This window comes from Chlorella variabilis (genome assembly GCF_000147415.1).
Source record: "Chlorella variabilis unplaced genomic scaffold CHLNCscaffold_35, whole genome shotgun sequence".
NCBI lineage: Eukaryota > Viridiplantae > Chlorophyta > Trebouxiophyceae > Chlorellales > Chlorellaceae > Chlorella > Chlorella variabilis.
Window position 1 is genome coordinate 38145 of NW_005435053.1, and position 16474 is coordinate 54618.

Below are 16474 nucleotides of genomic sequence, written 5' to 3' on the forward strand. Positions count from 1 at the left end.
CCCCGCACTATGATCACAAGCCACTCCTACCCCCACCCCCACCCCCACCCCATGATGGGCCCACCTTGATGGCCGCCAGCAGGGCGGCGCGCTGCGGCGGGGTGGCCACCTCCAGGGCGCGCTGCACCACATAGTTGCCGTACTGGTCGCGCATGAGGGCGGTGAGGGCGGCGGGGCGGGCCCCAGACTCGCGGATCATTTGGCTGGGACAAGGGGAGGAGGCAGGCAGGCACGGGGGTGAAGGAGACGGGTGGCGTTTTGGGGGAGGGACAGCGGAGGAGTAAGGGGAGCCGGGGAGAGGCCCGAGGGCGTGCACGGGCGGCGGCTGGCACGCATGCCCTCGTGCCCCGCCTCGCTCCCAACGGCACCTGCCCCCCGAGCGGCCAGGCCTGCGGCTTTCCAATCAGGGGCATGCCGCGCCCTGGCCCCCGCCGCCGCTCATGGCCCTCGCTCAGGCCAGCCACTGGCCGGCCCGCCAGCCCGCCAAGCCAGCCAGGCAGCCCAGCCCAGCCCAGCCCAGCCCGGCCAGGCCCCCCGCTCACTCACTCGACGATGGCGTCCCTGTGCGCCTGCCCGCTGTGCTTCAGGCACGCCTCCACCACGTTGCTGGCGTACTTGTGCTGCGCCAGGGTCATCACCTGGGGGGCCACCTTGGCCACAATCGACTCCCTGCGGGGGGCGGGAGCGGGGCGCCAGGCGAGCATGCATGCGTTGACGTGCGTGGTGGGGGGGGGGGGGGGGGGGCAGGGCCCAGGAGCACGCGATGGCGCTTGTGGCGGGGCTGGGAAAAGGTACGGGGTGGGTACTTGATTCGCACATGGGGGCCGACGTGGCGCAGCAGCGGGGAGGCAGGCAGGCGGCAAGGAGCGGCTGCCGGGCCTCCAGGCAGCTCCCAGTGCTGCAAGGAGCGGCTGCCAGGCGCCTGCCCCGCGTGCATCCCCAGCCCACCTGGCGGGCCCTGGCCCCTTGGCCACCAGGTGCTGCACCACATAGTTGCCGTACTGGTCGTGGCTCAGCTGCAGCGTGCTGTCCAGGACGTCTGCGGGGCGGGGAGGGAGGCAGGGGGGCGTGGGCAGGCAGCCAAGGGACGCAGGCAGGCAGGCAAGCAGGCAGCACAGGGTGGGAGGGCTGACGCGAAGAAAGGGGCAAGGGGGCGGGTGCCCCTGCTGGCAATCAGGGCGCTCGCGCAACGCGGCTGTGCTGGTCCGCCCAGGCCTCGCCGACTCCAGGCAGCCAGCAACAGCTGGTTCGGCGCTGACTCAGAGCGCGCACACGCAGCACAACAACACGCACACACACGCACGCACGGCCCCACAGCAGGCAGCCCACCCGAGATGACCTTCTCACGCAGCTCGGCGATGGAGCAGAACTCCAGCACACGCTGCAGTACAAAAACAGGCGGGACAGCAGGCAGGGCAGTGGACGGGGTGAGAACCAGGGCTGATGGCAGGAGGGCAAAGCCAAGCTGGGGTTGAGGTGGCGGCAGCACACCGGCGCCGCGGAGGCAGCAGGGCGAGGCAGGCTTGCGGGCCGCCCACCTGCACCAGGCGGCAGCCAAAGGTGTGGGTGGACAGCGCCTGGCCTTTGTTGACGATGATCTGCAGGCGGCGGGGCAAGAGGGGAGGGCAGGCGGGGGGCGGCGCGGGGCGGCGTATGGCAAGGCAGGGCGAGGATCTGAGAGCCGCACAAACGCTCGGCATCGAGGTGGGCACAACAGCGAGGGCTGTGTCCGCTCCCCACGCCCCCGCCACCCCGGCCCAACCCACGGCCGCAGCCGCCATCCCAAACCACAAGAAAGAAAGAACACACATCCCAGCGTGGGAAAAGCACACCAAAGCACAAACCACGGAACAAACGAGGCTCACGCGCGCACACACACACACACACACACACACACACACACATGCAGCAGGCAGGCGGCAGCCCGCCAGCGGCGCTCTTCCGCCCGCACCTCGATCATGTCTCGCGCCGGCCCCGAGGGCTGCACGCACTCGATGCATTTCTGCACCACGTGGTTCCCGTTCTGGTCGCGCACGCACCGCAGCGTGTGCTCCGTCAGCTCCCGGCAGATGGACACGCGCTGCTGCTGCGGCAGCACCTGCGGGCCGGGGGTGGGGGTGGCGGGATGGGGTGCGGCGCGACAGGAAGGGGTGGTGAGAGGGCCGGCAGAATGCAGAACCGGCTGCGCGCGGGTGCCTGAGAGGCTGGCGCGGCAGACCCGGCTAGCCCGGTCGCCGCCTCGACCATGCCAACGAACAAAACCCTAGCCACGCTCCCGGCTGCCCTGGGAGCTGGCCCCTGCTCACCTCGAGCGCCTTCTGCACCACCCGGCACCCGTACATCTGCAGGCTGAGGGGCAGCGCCTTGCCGCGGATCGCCTCCGCCACCGCCGCCTGCACCTCGGCGCCGCCGCGCTCCAGGAAGCGCTGGACCACTGCAGGGGGGCGCAGGCAGGGCGGGTGAGAGGCCAGGAGAGAGGCCAGGTGTTCCAGTGGCGAGGTGTGTGCACGACCGGCAGGGGAGCCCTGGCCCAGCGGGCCGCGAAGGGGCTCCCCGGCTGAAAACAGGGTGTCGGTGGCACCCCCAACACCCGCAGCACAGCGCCCAGAGGTGGCTGCAGGGTCCCTCTCTCCCCCGTCCTTCCCTCCTTCTCCCCCATGCTCACCGTAGTTCCCAAACACGTCCACCATGAGCGGCAGCAGCTTGTGGCGCACCTCGCCAAACAGCGCTGCAGGCGGGCAGGGCAGGCAAGGGCAGGCAGGCGAGGGGCAGGGCAGGCGGGGATGGCGACGAGGAAACTGGAAAGTAGGCAGCACGCAAAGCAGGACAGCCAGCCTGCAGGCTGGGGGCATCCAGCCAGCCACGCCCAACCGCCTCCCCTGCTCGCCACCAAAGCACTCCTCTGCCCACCCCACCCACCAGTCAGCTCCTCGGGCGCCGCCGTCTCCAGCTGCTGCTGCACCAGGCGGGAGCCGTGCTGGTCGCGGCAGAAGGGGTACAGCTGGCCGCGCAGCTCCTGTGGGGAGGCAAAGGGTGTGTGTGCGCACATGCGTGTGTGGGGGGGGCAGGCAGCATGCACAGCATGCACAGTTGTTCGGCTTTGGCAGCAGCTTGCACGGCCACCCCGACTGGACAGCGGCTTGCCGGCCACCCCGCACGCGACCGACACCCAGCCGGTCAGCAGGGCCTGGGGCTGCCACGTCTGCCCGCCACTCCAGCCGCCAGCCGGCCAGCCCACACACCCCCTCACCTGCAGAGTCCACAGCCTGCCGCCTGCGCCGCCGTCCCGCGTTGCCTTGAACTCCTCCAGCAGCTCAGACTGCAGCTCCGCCTTGTCCTCCGCCACCAGCGGCTGCAGCGGGGAAGGGAGGTGTGTGTGTATGTGGGTGGGTGGGTGGGTGTGGGGCGCAAAGTGAGGCGCTCATTCAAGGGGAGAGGGTGCGCAGGTTGGCTGCGGCTCCAGCTCTGCTCGTATCTTGTGGGTGCAAGGAGCAGCAGCGGCCGCCGCCGCCGCCGCAACAGCAGCAGCAGGTTCCTGCTGGAAGGGAGCCTGCGCCCGTGCTGCCAGCCCAGCCCAGCCCACACCCCACACCCCACAGCTCAAAAGAGTGCCAGCCCAGCCCAGCCCAGCCCACAGCACAGCTCACCGCCAGCTCCGGGTCCAGCCTGTGCGCGTCGCCGTTCTCGCTCTTGCTGGCGCTCATGTCCAGGCTGCGGCACGAGTAGGGGCGAGAGGGAGGCAGCCAGGCAGGGCGGTCAAGGTGCGGGCCAGGCCAAGGGTGGGGCACTGCCCGAGGAGCCGAGCGGCCGGCTGGGTGAAGCCGGCACAGGCGGGGCTGCCGGCGTGCGCACCTGAGGCGCGAGGGGCGGCCGCCCGACAGCCGGCCCCGCCCGTCCTGGCGCTCCTGCGGGGGCAGCGGTGGGGGCGCAGGAGACTTATCCGTCACCAGGCGCAGCTTCAGCACAGGCGGGAGGCGGGGCCAGGCGCAGGCGAGGGCGAGGGCGGGGGCCGCACCTGGCTGCTGGTGCGGCGGAAGCTGGGCTGGGACGAGTTGCGGCTCATGCGCTCGGGGCTGCCGGACGGCGACACCATCATGCCAAAGCCCTGCAGGCAGCCGGGTGAAAACACATTCTTGAGGCAACAAGCCCAGGGCGACACGCGAGTCGACGGAATGCTGCGGTACAGCGGCACAGTACCTGCATGTACGACATCATGGCCTGGTACTGCCGCGCATACTCGGCAGCTTCGTACGCCTGCGCCGCCGCCTTGCCGCCGCCGGGGCCGCCGCCCATGCCTGCTAGCAGGCGAAGAAGAGGGAGGGCAGCCCAGGCCGTCAGGGCAGACGGGGTCCAAGGCAGGGCAGGGGTCTCGCCAGGCATGTCAACACCAAAGCAGCAGGCGCAAGCAAGCCTGGCTGGGGGAGGACAGGTGTGATGCGCGGCAACCGGCGCGGCGCGGCGGGAGGGCTCACCCTGGGGGGGCGGCGGGCCGTAGACGCCATAGGGCGCGGCGGGCTGGTGGGGGTAGGGCCCCGGCACCATTCCGTAGTAAGGGTGGGGCATCACGTAGGCGGGGTGACCCTGCTGCTGCTGGTGGGGTGCGCTCATGTGCTGCGGCGGCGCCAGGTGGGGGGCATGCGCGTGCGAGTGGGTGGGAGGGAAGGGCTGGTGGAGGGCGCAGCAGGGGAGAGGCAGCGGAGGCGGGGAGGGTAAGAGGCGGCGGGGGCGCGGACGGGCCTCTGCACCCCCGACGCGGCTGCCTCTGCCTGAGCAGCGAGGAGGCCCAGCCCTGGCACACCTGGGGATAGTAGGCGGGGGCAGGGAAGCCTGCGGTGGCGGGCACCGGGGGCACCCCCGCGGCATGCGGCGGAGGGTGGTACATCGGCACGCCGTACCCGCCCGGCGGCGAGCCGACGAAGAAAGCGGGCTGGTGGGGCGCAGGCATGGCAGGCGGCGCGTAGCCGGCACCGCCGTGGATGCTGGCAGGCGGCGGGACGGCGGGGGTGAAGGGCGCCGCGCCGGCGCCCAGCGGCGTGCCGTGCGCGGGGCCGTAGCCCGCAAAGTGGCCGGCGTGGCGCGGCGCGCCGCCGCTGCGGCCGCTGTGCTGCGCGGGGCGGCCAAAGCCGGCCTGCTCCTGCGCGCGGGCCGGCAGCCAGCAGCGGGCACGCCACGTCAGGAGTGCCAAACAACCCAAGCGGCGGCTACCATGCACACCTGCTCTGCGAGGCGTGCAGCAGCCCGGCAGCCCCGAAGCAGCCTGCCCCAGCCAGCCAGCCAGCCAGCCAGCATTCCAACCAGCCGCAACAGCCGCTGCAGCCAGCCCTCCCAGCCCCGCCCAGGCCCGCTGCCACCACCCCACCCGACAGCCACCCCCCTGCACCCCCCGCGCAGTCTCCCAGCCAGCGCCCGTAGCGGCACGCCACACCCCGAAACGCAGCCGGCCAGGCCAGCCCCCAACACACCCATTCAACCCACCCACCTGCGGGAACTTGGCATACACCTCAACGGGCGCCTGCTGCGGCAGCGCCCCGCTAGGCGGCGCGTGGAAGTTGAGCAGCCCCGGGGCGGGGGGCGACGCCACGCCGCTGATAGACAGGCCTGCAGGGAGGTGCGGGCAGCCGGCGCACGGTGTCAGCCCGCTGGGTGGACCGAAGATTCCCCCGCAGGAGCTGCCCGCGCCGCTGTCCTTCCTGCCACCAGGGTCGCTCTGGAGGCGGCCTGGCGGGCACCGCAGCATGCAGGGCAGCAGCGGCCCGCACAACCGCACCCTAGGGGGGCTCCCCTCTGCTGCCCCCGCACCTTGCAGCGTGGCCTCCAGGCTCAGAGGCACCTCGGCGCCGGCCGAGGGGCCCAGGTTGGAGCGGCCCGGGTGGGGGCGCGGCGTGCTGGCGCCGTGCGGCGAGGCGGAGCGGCTGCCGCCGGCGCTGCCCGCGGCGGCGGCGGCCGCCAGGCTGGCCTGCCGGCTCAGCGCCTGCAGCGCGGCGGCTGTCAGCTCGCCGGGGTGCGCGCCCACGGCGGCGGCGGGCATCTCGTGGGGAGCGGCGTGGTGGGATCCGTCTGACGCGCCGCTGCCGGTGCGCGAGATGTTGTAGGGAGAGCTGTGTGAGCTGCTGCCGCGGGGGAAAGGGGAGGAGGAGGAGGAGTAGGCGGGGGAGGTGCCGGCGCCGGCGGCGCCCAGCGTGGCAGACACGGCCGACAGGTTGACGGTGTTGAGTGCGGGGCCGGAGGGCGGCATCTTGACGGGTGCCGTGGCCTCGGGCTCCCAGCCGCCGGCCGTGGGGCCCGGCTGGCGCGCGCCGCTCATGTGCTGGGGGGCCCGGTGGGGCTGGGGAGGCCGCTCGCGCGCTCGCGGGACCGCGGCGCGCCAGCCTGCAGCAGGCACCAGGGGGCGGCTGGCGGGCGGGTGGAAGGCGGCGCGCGGGTGCCCGGGTGCGGCGGCGCGGCGCCAGCCTACTGCTGCAGGTGCTTGGCAGTAAGCTGCACAAATCATCTGAGCGGGCTGGGGCGGCGATGGGGCAGCGCCCATCCCACATTCCCACCGTCCAAGAAGTAGTTGGGGGCGGCGGGGGCCTCCCTGGGCCGCTGCGGCGCCCCTGCTCACCTCACAGCCCTTCAGGATCTCCCTGGCGCCGACCGGGATCGTCGCACCGGTCTGCGGTTGGGCGGGGCGGCAACCGCACCTCGAATGGCACCAGGAGGAGGCACCCGCGGCTGCCTGCTGCACTCGGCGCCTGCTGGACGCTGCCCAAGTCGTAGACAGGGGCTGCGAGCCGGCTGGAGGGCCGCTAGCAGAGTCCTAGGCCAGGCGATGGCTTCGCCGGGACAACCGCCGCTGGCAACTGTACAAGACAGGCGATGAGCAGCAGGCAATTCACAAAGCACAGGCACTTTGGGTGCAGCAAAGATGAGCGGCGGAGCTCCAAGGAGCGTCACCCAGCTTCTCCAAGCAACCCGCCAGCCTGGCCACGCGTGTACGCAGGATGAGTGCCGCGTGTACAGCAGGATGAGAAGGAACCCCAGATGCCCTTCCCCCAAGTCATGTGCACTGCTGCATGTGACCTGCTGCCAAGCGGCCGGGAATCCCGAGCCGCAGCATGCACATGGCAAGACCTCTACAAGCAGCCAACAGGGTGGTGCAGAGCATGCTCTCGAATGAGTGAGGCAATGCAGCACCCTGCAGGTGACTGAACAACAGCTGCAGGCTGCCGCAAGGCCACTCGCCTCCAGGCGGTCAACGGGCACCGCTGCCGGAGTGTGTCGCTACTACCAAGCAGTAGGCAGTATTTCGAGTATTCGCACGGGAAGGAGGCAGGGGTGAACCTGAGGAAGTTCTCAGCCCCATCCTGAACCCCATGCTGCTTCTGCGGGGGCGTCATTGGCAAGTGTGCAGCGGAGGCTGGCGCAGCGGCAGTCGTGTACAGTGTGTGGCACAGCACCCGACTCACAAGCACTCTGGTGAAACATGCGCAAGCTTAAGGCAGCGGCCTCCTCGGTCATATTGTCTCTTCTGCCGGCGGGAGTCCCCGTCGTGACCGCCCGCGGCCCGCCGGCGCCCTGCCGCCCAGCTGGCGCCCTGGGTGCCTGCAAAACAGCGCCGACAAGATGCCTGCCTGCATTGCGCCTGCACTCTGCTGCGTGCCCCCGCACTGTACTCTGCCCTGCAGGCAAAGCAGGCTCCCCGCCGCTTTTTGCGCCCTCAGCCTGCGCGCTGCAAGCCGCTGTGCAGCCCCTGCGCGTGCGCCACCGCCTTTGATCAATACCAGGCAGCGAGTGGCACATCGGTTGCCCGCCGGGCTGCGGCAGCACCAGAGCATGGGCGGCCTCTCAGAAGTCTCCCTTGACGACGGCCTGGCTGGCGTGGAGCACGCCCTCGGGGGCCTAGACAGCGCATATGTGCTCTTCAAGGGTCAGGGAGCATGCCGCTGGGCGGTCAATGCCGCGCCGACCGCCAGCCGCCGCCTTGCTCACTGCCCGCGCTCCTGCGTGCGGCACGCTGCCTCTGATATCCCCCGACCCCTTGTCTCTCCACCCAGCCCTCTGCTGTGTCCCGCACTGCAGCCGACTGGTGTGGCGACTGCCGGCGGAGCCTTGGCGCTGTGAAGGAGGTGGTGGCGGCCGCGGGCGGCACCCTGCTGGTGGTGGACGTTGCCAAGCAGTCGCCCAGTGCGTGCCGCAGCGGCCTGCCGCTGCCCCTTCCCTTGTGCACAGCGCTGCCTGGCTCGCGCGCAGGCCTGCCTCGCCATTGACGCTGCTGTCGCCGCTCCCTTTTCACCGCTGCACCCCTGCACCTGCCCATTCCTGTCGGCGACGTTGGTTGCCCGCCTTTGGCTCTGCCGCCGCAGGCTGGAAGACGTCGGACCACCCGCTGCGGAAAGACCCCCGCTTCCAGCTGGCAGGGGTGCCCACGCTGGTGCTGTGGAAGGGTGGCGTGGTGGCAGCCAAGCTGAGTGAGTGAGTTGTGTCTCTCGAGTCGGAGCGCCCTGCTGCGCATTGCTTGCTTGGCCATGCACGAAAGGGGGCGCAGCAGGGTATTCGGCTGCACACAACCGCCGCCGCTGCCGCCGCTGCTCCCCTGCTGCAGCTTCCGAGCTGGAGGACGCGCCCACCACAGAAGCGGCGGGGCAGGCGGCTGCTGCCTTCATCAAGGGCCACCCCGCCTAGGGCTCCGGAAGCCCCTGGTCCACCCCCAAGCCACGTTTTGTTTGTGTGCCGCCGCGCCTCAATTTTCCCTTCTTTTTTTTTTTCAAATGGTTTGTCCGTATCCCCTTGATGCTGCCTTGTGGTGTGACATGCCTAGGACCAGACGCAGAGCAGAGAGAACAGCAGAGGCGCTGACCGCCGTGCATCTGCTCACTCCAGTAGCCCCGCCGCCTGGGCTCCCGCCACCAGGCTGCGCAGCGCCCGCACAGGGGTCAGCATCAAGTGCTCCAGCGGCAGATTGGTGAGGGGGGAGCAGGGCGCCTGCCCAGCAGCCTTCTGACGCGCAATCCAGGCTGCAAAGGGCATAGTGGAGAGGCTTCAGCCAACCGGCGCCAGGACGGCAAGCCAGCCACCGACCAAGCAGCCAGACTGCCCGGCACCCACCCTTGATGGCGGCTCGCTCGTACAGGTTGCCATCCGCCGCCACCACGGGGTTATGAATCGGCTCCTGGGTGATGGGGCACAGCAGCTCGCTGAGCAGGCCAGGGGGCAGGCTGGTGGTGGTGGCGGCAGCAGGATGAGGGGCCGGGAAACTGTCTGGCGCTGGTGAGTCTTCTGCGGCTGTGCTCGTGGCTGGCAGCGAGCCGGCAGGAGCAGCCGCAGAGGGCCCCTCCCCTGCTGTCTGCACCCCCAGCTGCTGCAGCAGTAGCGCCAGCTCGGCGCTGTCATCGGCACCGCTGCCGCCTCCAGCTGCTGCCGCTGCTTCTTGTTCTGGTGTCCCGTCTGCTGAAGCAGTGGCAGCACCAGCGCTTCCACCTGCTGCCTGCGCGTGTGGTTGCGCTGCCGCCGTCTGCGCTCCTCCCTTGTTCTTCTTCCTCTTGCTGCTGCCCTGCCGGCTGCCAGTAGCAGCAGCAGGCGTGGCGGGCGTAGCTGGGCGGGTGGCTGAGGTGAAATGCTCTGCCTGCTCGAAACCTACCGATGCCGGCGTAGATGTGCCTGCAGCTGCCATTGATGCATCTTCTGCCTGCTGTAAAGCCGGCGCTCGCACTGCTGCCTGGCCTGCGGCACTCTCGCCCGCCTCTCCGGCCGGCACAGCAGCCCGCTGGCGCTGCCGCTCTTTCTGTCGCTGCCGCTTGGAGGCCTTGGCCGCCTGCCTGGCCGCCTGCTGCTTCTGGAGCTCCTCCTCTGCCAGCAGCTGGGCAGCAGCAGCCTCGGCTGCAGCCTCGGCAGCAGCTGTGGAGGCTGGAGCAGTCCCCGGGGCTTCAGCGTGCTCGCGGCGTGAATGCCTGCTGCTGGGCACACCCGACTGACGCCTTCCCGCCTGCTGCTGCTCCAGCTTCAGCAGCACCTTCGCTGCTCCCAGCTGGTTCTGCTTGATTGCACGCATGCGAGGGGTGAGGCCCTGATGATCCTGCAGCACCATGCTCGCCCCGGCCGCAACCAGGCAGCGAATTGCTGGCAGGCAGCCGAACTCTGCTGCCCAGTGCAGGGCTGTCACTTGGAGGCTGTCGGCTGCCTCAAGATTGGCATGGGCAGCAATCAGCAGGCTGAGGCATGCTGTGTGCCCGGCGGCGGCTGCAAAATGCAGGGGTGTGGTGCCGTCATCGAGAACGGGCTCCACGTTTGCCCCCGCTGCCAGCAATGCCTGCACACATGCCTCGTGGCCCTTCCAAGCTGCCAGGTGCAGCGCTGTCTGCCCTTGTTGGTCCGTTGCATCAATGCTGGCCCCAGCCGCCAGCAACAGTTGCAGGCATGATGCATGCCCCTGCTGGGCTGCCCACATCAATGCCGTTGCCCCACCATCATCCACAACGTTGCAATCGGCTCCAGCGTCCAGCAGCTGCTGCAAGCAGCCCAGGTGGCCTCCCAGGGCGGCAACGTGCAGCGGACGCCTCCCAACCACGGCAGCCGCTTCAACGTTTGCCCCCGCCGCCAGCAGCTCCCGCACGCAGGCCTCGTGCCCCAAACCCGCCGCCAGGCAAAGAGCTGTCATGCCCCCATCAGTGCTGGTCGCCTTGGTGCAGGCACCAGCCGCCAGCAAAATGCGCAGGCACTCTGTGCTGCCCATGAATGCTGCCCTTTGCAGCAGCGTACGGCTGTCGCGGTCCCTGTCGGTGAGTAGGCTGGGCTGCTGGCTGAGTGCTGCCTGCAGCCGTTGCACATTGTTGCACTGCACTGCTGAACCCGCTTCCTCCAGCAAGCTCATCTGCAGGAAGAGGCAGCCGTGTGGTGTGAGCGGCGCCGTCCAAGAGCGGCGGCTGAGGAGCGGGTCGCCTGCCCAGCGTGACGGCACCAGACAGCTTGCCTCGTGCGTGCTTCAGGGCAGCGCCAGGTGCCTGTTGACACCGCAGCAGCACGATGGAGCAGCAGACAGCAGCAAAGGAGCTGTGGCAGCCACGAGAACCTAGGTCAAGCTGGAGCCTCTGCCTGGCTGTCCAAGGCTGCGAGAGGTACAGGCAAAGCAGAAGGGCCGCTGAGCCCCTGGGCTGAGCTTTCCACCGCCACGTCGCAGCTGCCGCTTTGTGTGCTGAGGGATCTGTGGAGCTTCCAGTCTGTGGAGCAACAGAGCAACGAATTTGGAGTTGCAAAAGCCTTCTGGTGGTTGGGCTGGTGGCTTCAGCCGGCACTGGTAGGGCCTGCCTCACACTTGGCTAGCTGCCTGCCTTGCTTGAGCTTCCGCGGTTGGGCAAACGCCGCACCTGCGCTGTGCTGTGCTGCGCTCGTCTTCCCCCCGTCTCCCGCCCCCTCATCCGCTCGCTGCCGCTCACGGCGGCGCGCCCTGCGCCCTGCGCCCTGCGCTCTCAGGCTGTGTCCAGGTAGTGGCAGGACGACAGCCTCACGCCCCGGCCGCATAGCAGCGCCCGCAGGCTCTCCACCCGCACCAGCCGGCACTTGCCTGCAGGGGGCAGGGAGGGGCGGCAGGAAGGGCGCAGCACAGGCTGTGCGTGCGGTGCGGGTGTGTTGGGGTGCCGCAAGCAGCCCCGCACGCGCTTGGCGTTGGGCGCAGGCAGCGGAGCAGGTCGCACAGCAGGTGGGCGGGTGCACAGCGCAGCGGGCGCCTCCTACCGATGTTAATGTGCGCCATGCCTGGGCAGGCCTCCACCAGCGTGCGGATGCCGCGGTGCATAACCTGCACAGGCGCCCAGGCAAAGGGCAGGTGGGAAAGCCCTTGGTCCGCCCCAATGCCACGTTTAAACAAAACTTTGTTTGTGCTCTGCCGTTGCCCCTCAGTTTCCCTTCTTTTCTTGCTTTTCAAATGGTTCGTCTGTATCCCCTTGATGCTGCCTTGCAGTGTGACATGCCTAGGTCCAGACGCAGAGCAGAGAAAACAGCAGAGGCGCTGGCCGCCATGCATCTGCTCACTCCAGCAGCCCCGCCGCCTGGGCTCCCGCCACCAGGCTGCGCAGCGCCCGCACAGGGGTCAGCATCAAGTGCTCCAGCGGCAGATTGGTGAGGGGGGAGCAGGGCGCCTGCCCAGCAGCCTTCTGACGCGCAATCCAGGCTGCAAAGGGCATAGTGGAGAGGCTTCAGCCAACCGGCGCCAGGACGGCAAGCCAGCCACCGACCAAGCAGCCAGACTGCCCGGCACCCACCCTTGATGGCGGCTCGCTCGTACAGGTTGCCATCCGCCGCCACCACGGGGTCTTGCAGCGGCTCCTGGGTGATGGGGCACAGCAGCTCGCTGAGCAGGCCAGGGGGCAGGCTGGTGGTGGTGGCGGCAGCAGGATGAGGGGCCGGGAAACTGTCTGGCGCTGGTGAGTCTTCTGCGGCTGTGCTCGTGGCTGGCAGCGAGCCGGCAGGAGCAGCCGCAGAGGGCCCCTCCCCTGCTGTCTGCACCCCCAGCTGCTGCAGCAGTAGCGCCAGCTCGGCGCTGTCATCGGCACCGCGGCTGCCTCCAGCCGCTGCCGCTGCTCCTTGTTCTGGTGTCCCGTCTGCTGAAGCAGTGGCAGCACCAGCGCTTCCACCTGCTGCCTGCGCGTGTGGTTGCGCTGCCGCCGTCTGCGCTCCTCCCTTGTTCTTCTTCCTCTTGCTGCTGCCCTGCCGGCTGCCAGTAGCAGCAGCAGGCGTGGCGGGCGTAGCTGGGCGGGTGGCTGAGGTGAAATGCTCTGCCTGCTCGAAACCTACCGATGCCGGCGTAGATGTGCCTGCAGCTGCCATTGATGCATCTTCTGCCTGCTGTAAAGCCGGCGCTCGCACTGCTGCCTGGCCTGCGGCACTCTCGCCCGCCTCTCCGGCCGGCACAGCAGCCCGCTGTCGCTGCCGCTCCTTCTGTCGCTGCCTCTTGGCGGCCTTGGCGGCCTGCCTGCCCGCCTGCTGCTCCTGGAGCTCCTCCTCTGCCAGCAGCTTGGCGGCGGCAGCGTCAGCTGCAGCCTCGGCAGCAGCCAGGGAGGCTAAAGCAGTCCCCTGGGCTTCCTCCTGCTCCTGGTGTGGGGCCCTGCTGCTGGGCGCACCCGACTGACGCCTTCCCGCATGCTGCTGCTCCAGCTTCAGCAGCACCTTCGCTGCTCCCAGCTGGTTCTGCTTGATTGCACGCATGCGAGGGGTGAGGCCCTGATGATCCTGCAGCACCATGCTCGCCCCGGCCGCAACCAGGCAGCGAATTGCTGGCAGGCAGCCGAATTCTGCTGCCCAGTGCAGGGCTGTCTGAATGTTTGCCCCCGCTGCCAGCAATGCCTGCACACATGCCTCGTGTCCCTTCGAAGCTGCCAGCAGCAGCGCTGTCTGCCCATGCCGGTCTGCGGCATCAACGTTTGCCCCCGCTGCCAGCAATGCCTGCACACATGCCTCATGGCCCTGCCAAGCTGCCAGCAGCAGCGCTGTCCACCCATCATTGCAAGCTGCCTCAACGGTTGCCCCCGCTGCCAGCAATGCCTGCACACATGCCTCATGGCCCTTCCAAGCTGCCGGCAGCAGCGCTGTCTGCCCATGCTGGTCTGCTGCCTCAATGTTCGCCCCCGCTGCCAGCAACAGCTGCAGGCATGGTGCATGCCCCTGCCTGGCTGCCATCATTAATGGCGTTGTCCTACCATCATCCACAACGTTGCAATCGGCTCCAGCGTCCAGCAGCTGCTGCAAGCAGCCCAGGTGGCCTCCCAGGGCGGCAACGTGCAGCGGCCGCCTCCCAGCCGCGGCAGCCGCTTCAACGTTTGCCCCCGCCGCCAGCAGCTCCCGCACGCAGGCCTCATGCCCCAAACCCGCCGCCAGGCAAAGAGCTGTCATGCCCCCATCAGTGCTGGTCGCCTTGGTGCAGGCACCAGCCGCCAGCAAAATGCGCAGGCACTCTGTGCTGCCCATGAAGGCTGCCCTGTGCAGCAGCGTGTAGCCGTCGCTGTCCCTATCAGTGAGCAGGCTGGGCTCCTGGCTGAGGGCTGCCTGCAGCCGGTGCAGCTTGTTGCGAACAACTGCTGAAGCCGCTTCCTCCAGCAAGCTCATCTGCAGGAAGAGGCAACCGCGGTGAGCGTCGCCGTCCAAGAGCGGCGGCTGAGGAGCGGGTCGCCTGCCCACCGCAGCGGCATCAGCCAGCTTGCCTCGTGCGTGCTTCAGGGCAGCGCCAGGTGCCTGCTGGGGACCGAGACAGCAGCCAGCAGGACAGAGCAGAGGATCTGGCGCAGTCACGAGAACCTAGGTGCGGCTGGAGCCTCTGCCTGGCTCGTCCAAGGCTGCAGGAGCGCAGAGGTGAAGTAGAAGAGCCACTGTGCTGCGACAGGGAGCATTCCCTGCCCATGAGCTTTCCACCGCCACGTCGCAGCTGCCGCTTTGCGCGCTGAGGGATCTGTGGAGCTTCCAGTCTGTGGAGCAACAGAGCAACGATTTGGAGTTGCAAAGCCTTCTGTGGTTGCGCTGTGGCTGCGGCCGGCACTGGTAGGGCCTGCCTCACACTTGGCTAGCTGCCTGCCTCGCTTGAGCTTCCGCGGCTGGGCAAACACCGCAGCTGTGCTGTGCTGTGCTGCGCTCGTCTTCCCCCCGTCTCCCGCCCCCTCATCCGCTCGCTGCCGCTCACGGCGGCGCGCCCTGCGCCCTGCGCCCTCAGGCTGTGTCCAGGTAGTGGCAGGACGACAGCCTCACGCCCCGGCCGCACAGCAGCGCCCGCAGGCTCTCCACCCGCACCAGCCGGCACTTGCCTGCAGGGGGCAGGGAGGGGCGGCAGGAAGGGCGCAGCACAGGCTGTGCGTGCGGTGCGGGTGTGTTGGGGTGCCGCAAGCAGCCACGCACGCGCTTGGCGTTGGGCACAGGCAGCGGAGCAGGTCGCACAGCAGGTGGGCGGGCGCACAGCGCAGCGGGCGCCTCCTACCGATGTTAATGTGCGCCATGCCTGGGCAGGCCTCCACCAGCGTGCGGATGCCGCGGTGCATAACCTGCACAGGCGCCCAGGCAAAGGGCAGGTGGGAAAGCCCTTGGTCCGCCCCAATGCCACGTTTAAACAAAACTTTGTTTGTGCTCTGCCGTTGCCCCTCAGTTTCCCTTCTTTTCTTGCTTTTCAAATGGTTCGTCTGTATCCCCTTGATGCTGCCTTGCAGTGTGACATGCCTAGGTCCAGACGCAGAGCAGAGAAAACAGCAGAGGCGCTGGCCGCCATGCATCTGCTCACTCCAGCAGCCCCGCCGCCTGGGCTCCCGCCACCAGGCTGCGCAGCGCCCGCACAGGGGTCAGCATCAAGTGCTCCAGCGGCAGATTGGTGAGGGGGGAGCAGGGCGCCTGCCCAGCAGCCTTCTGACGCGCAATCCAGGCTGCAAAGGGCATAGTGGAGAGGCTTCAGCCAACCGGCGCCAGGACGGCAAGCCAGCCACCGACCAAGCAGCCAGACTGCCCGGCACCCACCCTTGATGGCGGCTCGCTCGTACAGGTTGCCATCTGCCGCCACCACGGGGTTATGAATCGGCTCCTGGGTGATGGGGCACAGCAGCTCGCTGAGCAGGCTGGCGGGCAGGCTGGTGGTGGTGGCGGCGGCAGCAGGATGAGGGGCCGGGTCTGGCGCTGGTGCCTCTTCGGCTGCTGTTCTCGAAGCTGGCAGCGAGCCGGCAGGAGCAGCCGCAGAGGGCCCCTCCCCTGCTGTCTGCACCCCCAGCTGCTGCAGCAATAGCGCCAGCTCGGCGCTGTCATCGGCACCGCTGCCGCCTCCAGCTGCTGCCGCTGCTTCTTGTTCTGGTGTCCCGTCTGCTGAAGCAGTGGCAGCACCAGCGCTGCCAGCTGCTGCCTGCACGTATGGTTGCGCTGCCGCTGTCTGCGCTCCTCCCTTGTTCTTCTTCTTCTTGCCGCTGCCCTGCCGGCTGCCAGTAGCAGCAGCAGGCGTGGCGGGCGTAGCTGGGCGGGCGGCTGAGGTGAAATGCTCTGCCTGCTCGAAACCTACCGATGCCGGCGTGGATGTGGCTGCAGCTGCCATTGATGCATCTTCTGCCTGCTCAGAAGCCGGCGCTGGCACCGCAGCCTGGCCTGCGGCACTCTCGCCCGCCTCGTCAGCCGGCACAGCAGCCCGCTGTCGCTGCCGCTCCTTCTGTCGCTGCCTCTTGGCGGCCTTGGCGGCCTGCCTGCCCGCCTGCTGCTCCTGGAGCTCCTCCTCTGCCAGCAGCTGGGCAGCAGCAGCCTCGGCTGCAGCCTCGGCAGCAGCTGTGGAGGCTGGAGCAGTCCCCGGGGCTTCAGCGTGCTCGCGGCGTGAATGCCTGCTGCTGGGCGCACCCGACTGACGCCTTCCCGCATGCTGCTGCTCCAGCTTCAGCAGCACCTTCGCTGCTCCCAGCTGGTTCTGCTTGATTGCACGCATGCGAGGGGTGAGGCCCTGATGATCCTGCAGCACCATGCTCGCCCCGGCCGCAACCAGGCAGCGAATTGCTGGCAG

The 16474-nt window shown here is 69.1% G+C and overlaps 6 protein-coding genes across 6 annotated transcripts in view; 1 reads left to right on the forward strand and 5 right to left on the reverse strand.

Moving 5' to 3' along the window:
* Positions 1-3049, reverse strand: part of CHLNCDRAFT_28462 (hypothetical protein) — a gene marked incomplete at both ends in the record, with an annotated part of 3409 nt that extends 360 nt beyond the window's left edge. Inside the window, 9 exons of the mRNA XM_005843066.1 lie at positions 65-203; positions 547-669; positions 949-1039; positions 1330-1381; positions 1539-1598; positions 1952-2098; positions 2307-2434; positions 2666-2728; positions 2920-3049. Of these exons, the coding sequence (XP_005843128.1) occupies positions 65-203; positions 547-669; positions 949-1039; positions 1330-1381; positions 1539-1598; positions 1952-2098; positions 2307-2434; positions 2666-2728; positions 2920-3049 (933 nt within the window). The remainder of the gene's footprint in view (positions 1-64; positions 204-546; positions 670-948; positions 1040-1329; positions 1382-1538; positions 1599-1951; positions 2099-2306; positions 2435-2665; positions 2729-2919) is intronic.
* A 4763-nt stretch (positions 3050-7812) lies between these two features.
* CHLNCDRAFT_141501 (hypothetical protein) lies at positions 7813-8661 on the forward strand (the record flags this gene model as incomplete). Its single annotated transcript, XM_005843034.1, has 4 exons — positions 7813-7906; positions 8059-8163; positions 8343-8447; positions 8582-8661. 4 exons carry the CDS (start codon positions 7813-7815, stop codon positions 8659-8661), a joined length of 384 nt encoding a protein of 127 aa, XP_005843096.1.
* A 189-nt stretch (positions 8662-8850) lies between these two features.
* CHLNCDRAFT_141502 (hypothetical protein) lies at positions 8851-10063 on the reverse strand (the record flags this gene model as incomplete). Its single annotated transcript, XM_005843067.1, has 4 exons — positions 8851-8993; positions 9085-9173; positions 9329-9426; positions 9689-10063. The coding sequence occupies 4 exons, from the start codon at positions 10061-10063 to the stop codon at positions 8851-8853; spliced, it is 705 nt and encodes a 234-aa protein (XP_005843129.1).
* A 1936-nt stretch (positions 10064-11999) lies between these two features.
* Positions 12000-13212, reverse strand: CHLNCDRAFT_141504 (hypothetical protein; the record flags this gene model as incomplete). Its single annotated transcript, XM_005843068.1, has 4 exons — positions 12000-12142; positions 12234-12322; positions 12478-12575; positions 12838-13212. 4 exons carry the CDS (start codon positions 13210-13212, stop codon positions 12000-12002), a joined length of 705 nt encoding a protein of 234 aa, XP_005843130.1.
* A 271-nt stretch (positions 13213-13483) lies between these two features.
* On the reverse strand, positions 13484-14073 carry CHLNCDRAFT_141505 (hypothetical protein; the record flags this gene model as incomplete). Its single annotated transcript, XM_005843069.1, has 2 exons — positions 13484-13512; positions 13668-14073. 2 exons carry the CDS (start codon positions 14071-14073, stop codon positions 13484-13486), a joined length of 435 nt encoding a protein of 144 aa, XP_005843131.1.
* Positions 14074-15225: 1152 nt separating this feature from the next.
* Positions 15226-16435, reverse strand: CHLNCDRAFT_141507 (hypothetical protein; the record flags this gene model as incomplete). The annotated part of the gene is made up of 2 exons (XM_005843070.1): positions 15226-15368; positions 15460-16435. 2 exons carry the CDS (start codon positions 16433-16435, stop codon positions 15226-15228), a joined length of 1119 nt encoding a protein of 372 aa, XP_005843132.1.
* Positions 16436-16474: the final 39 nt, after the last annotated feature.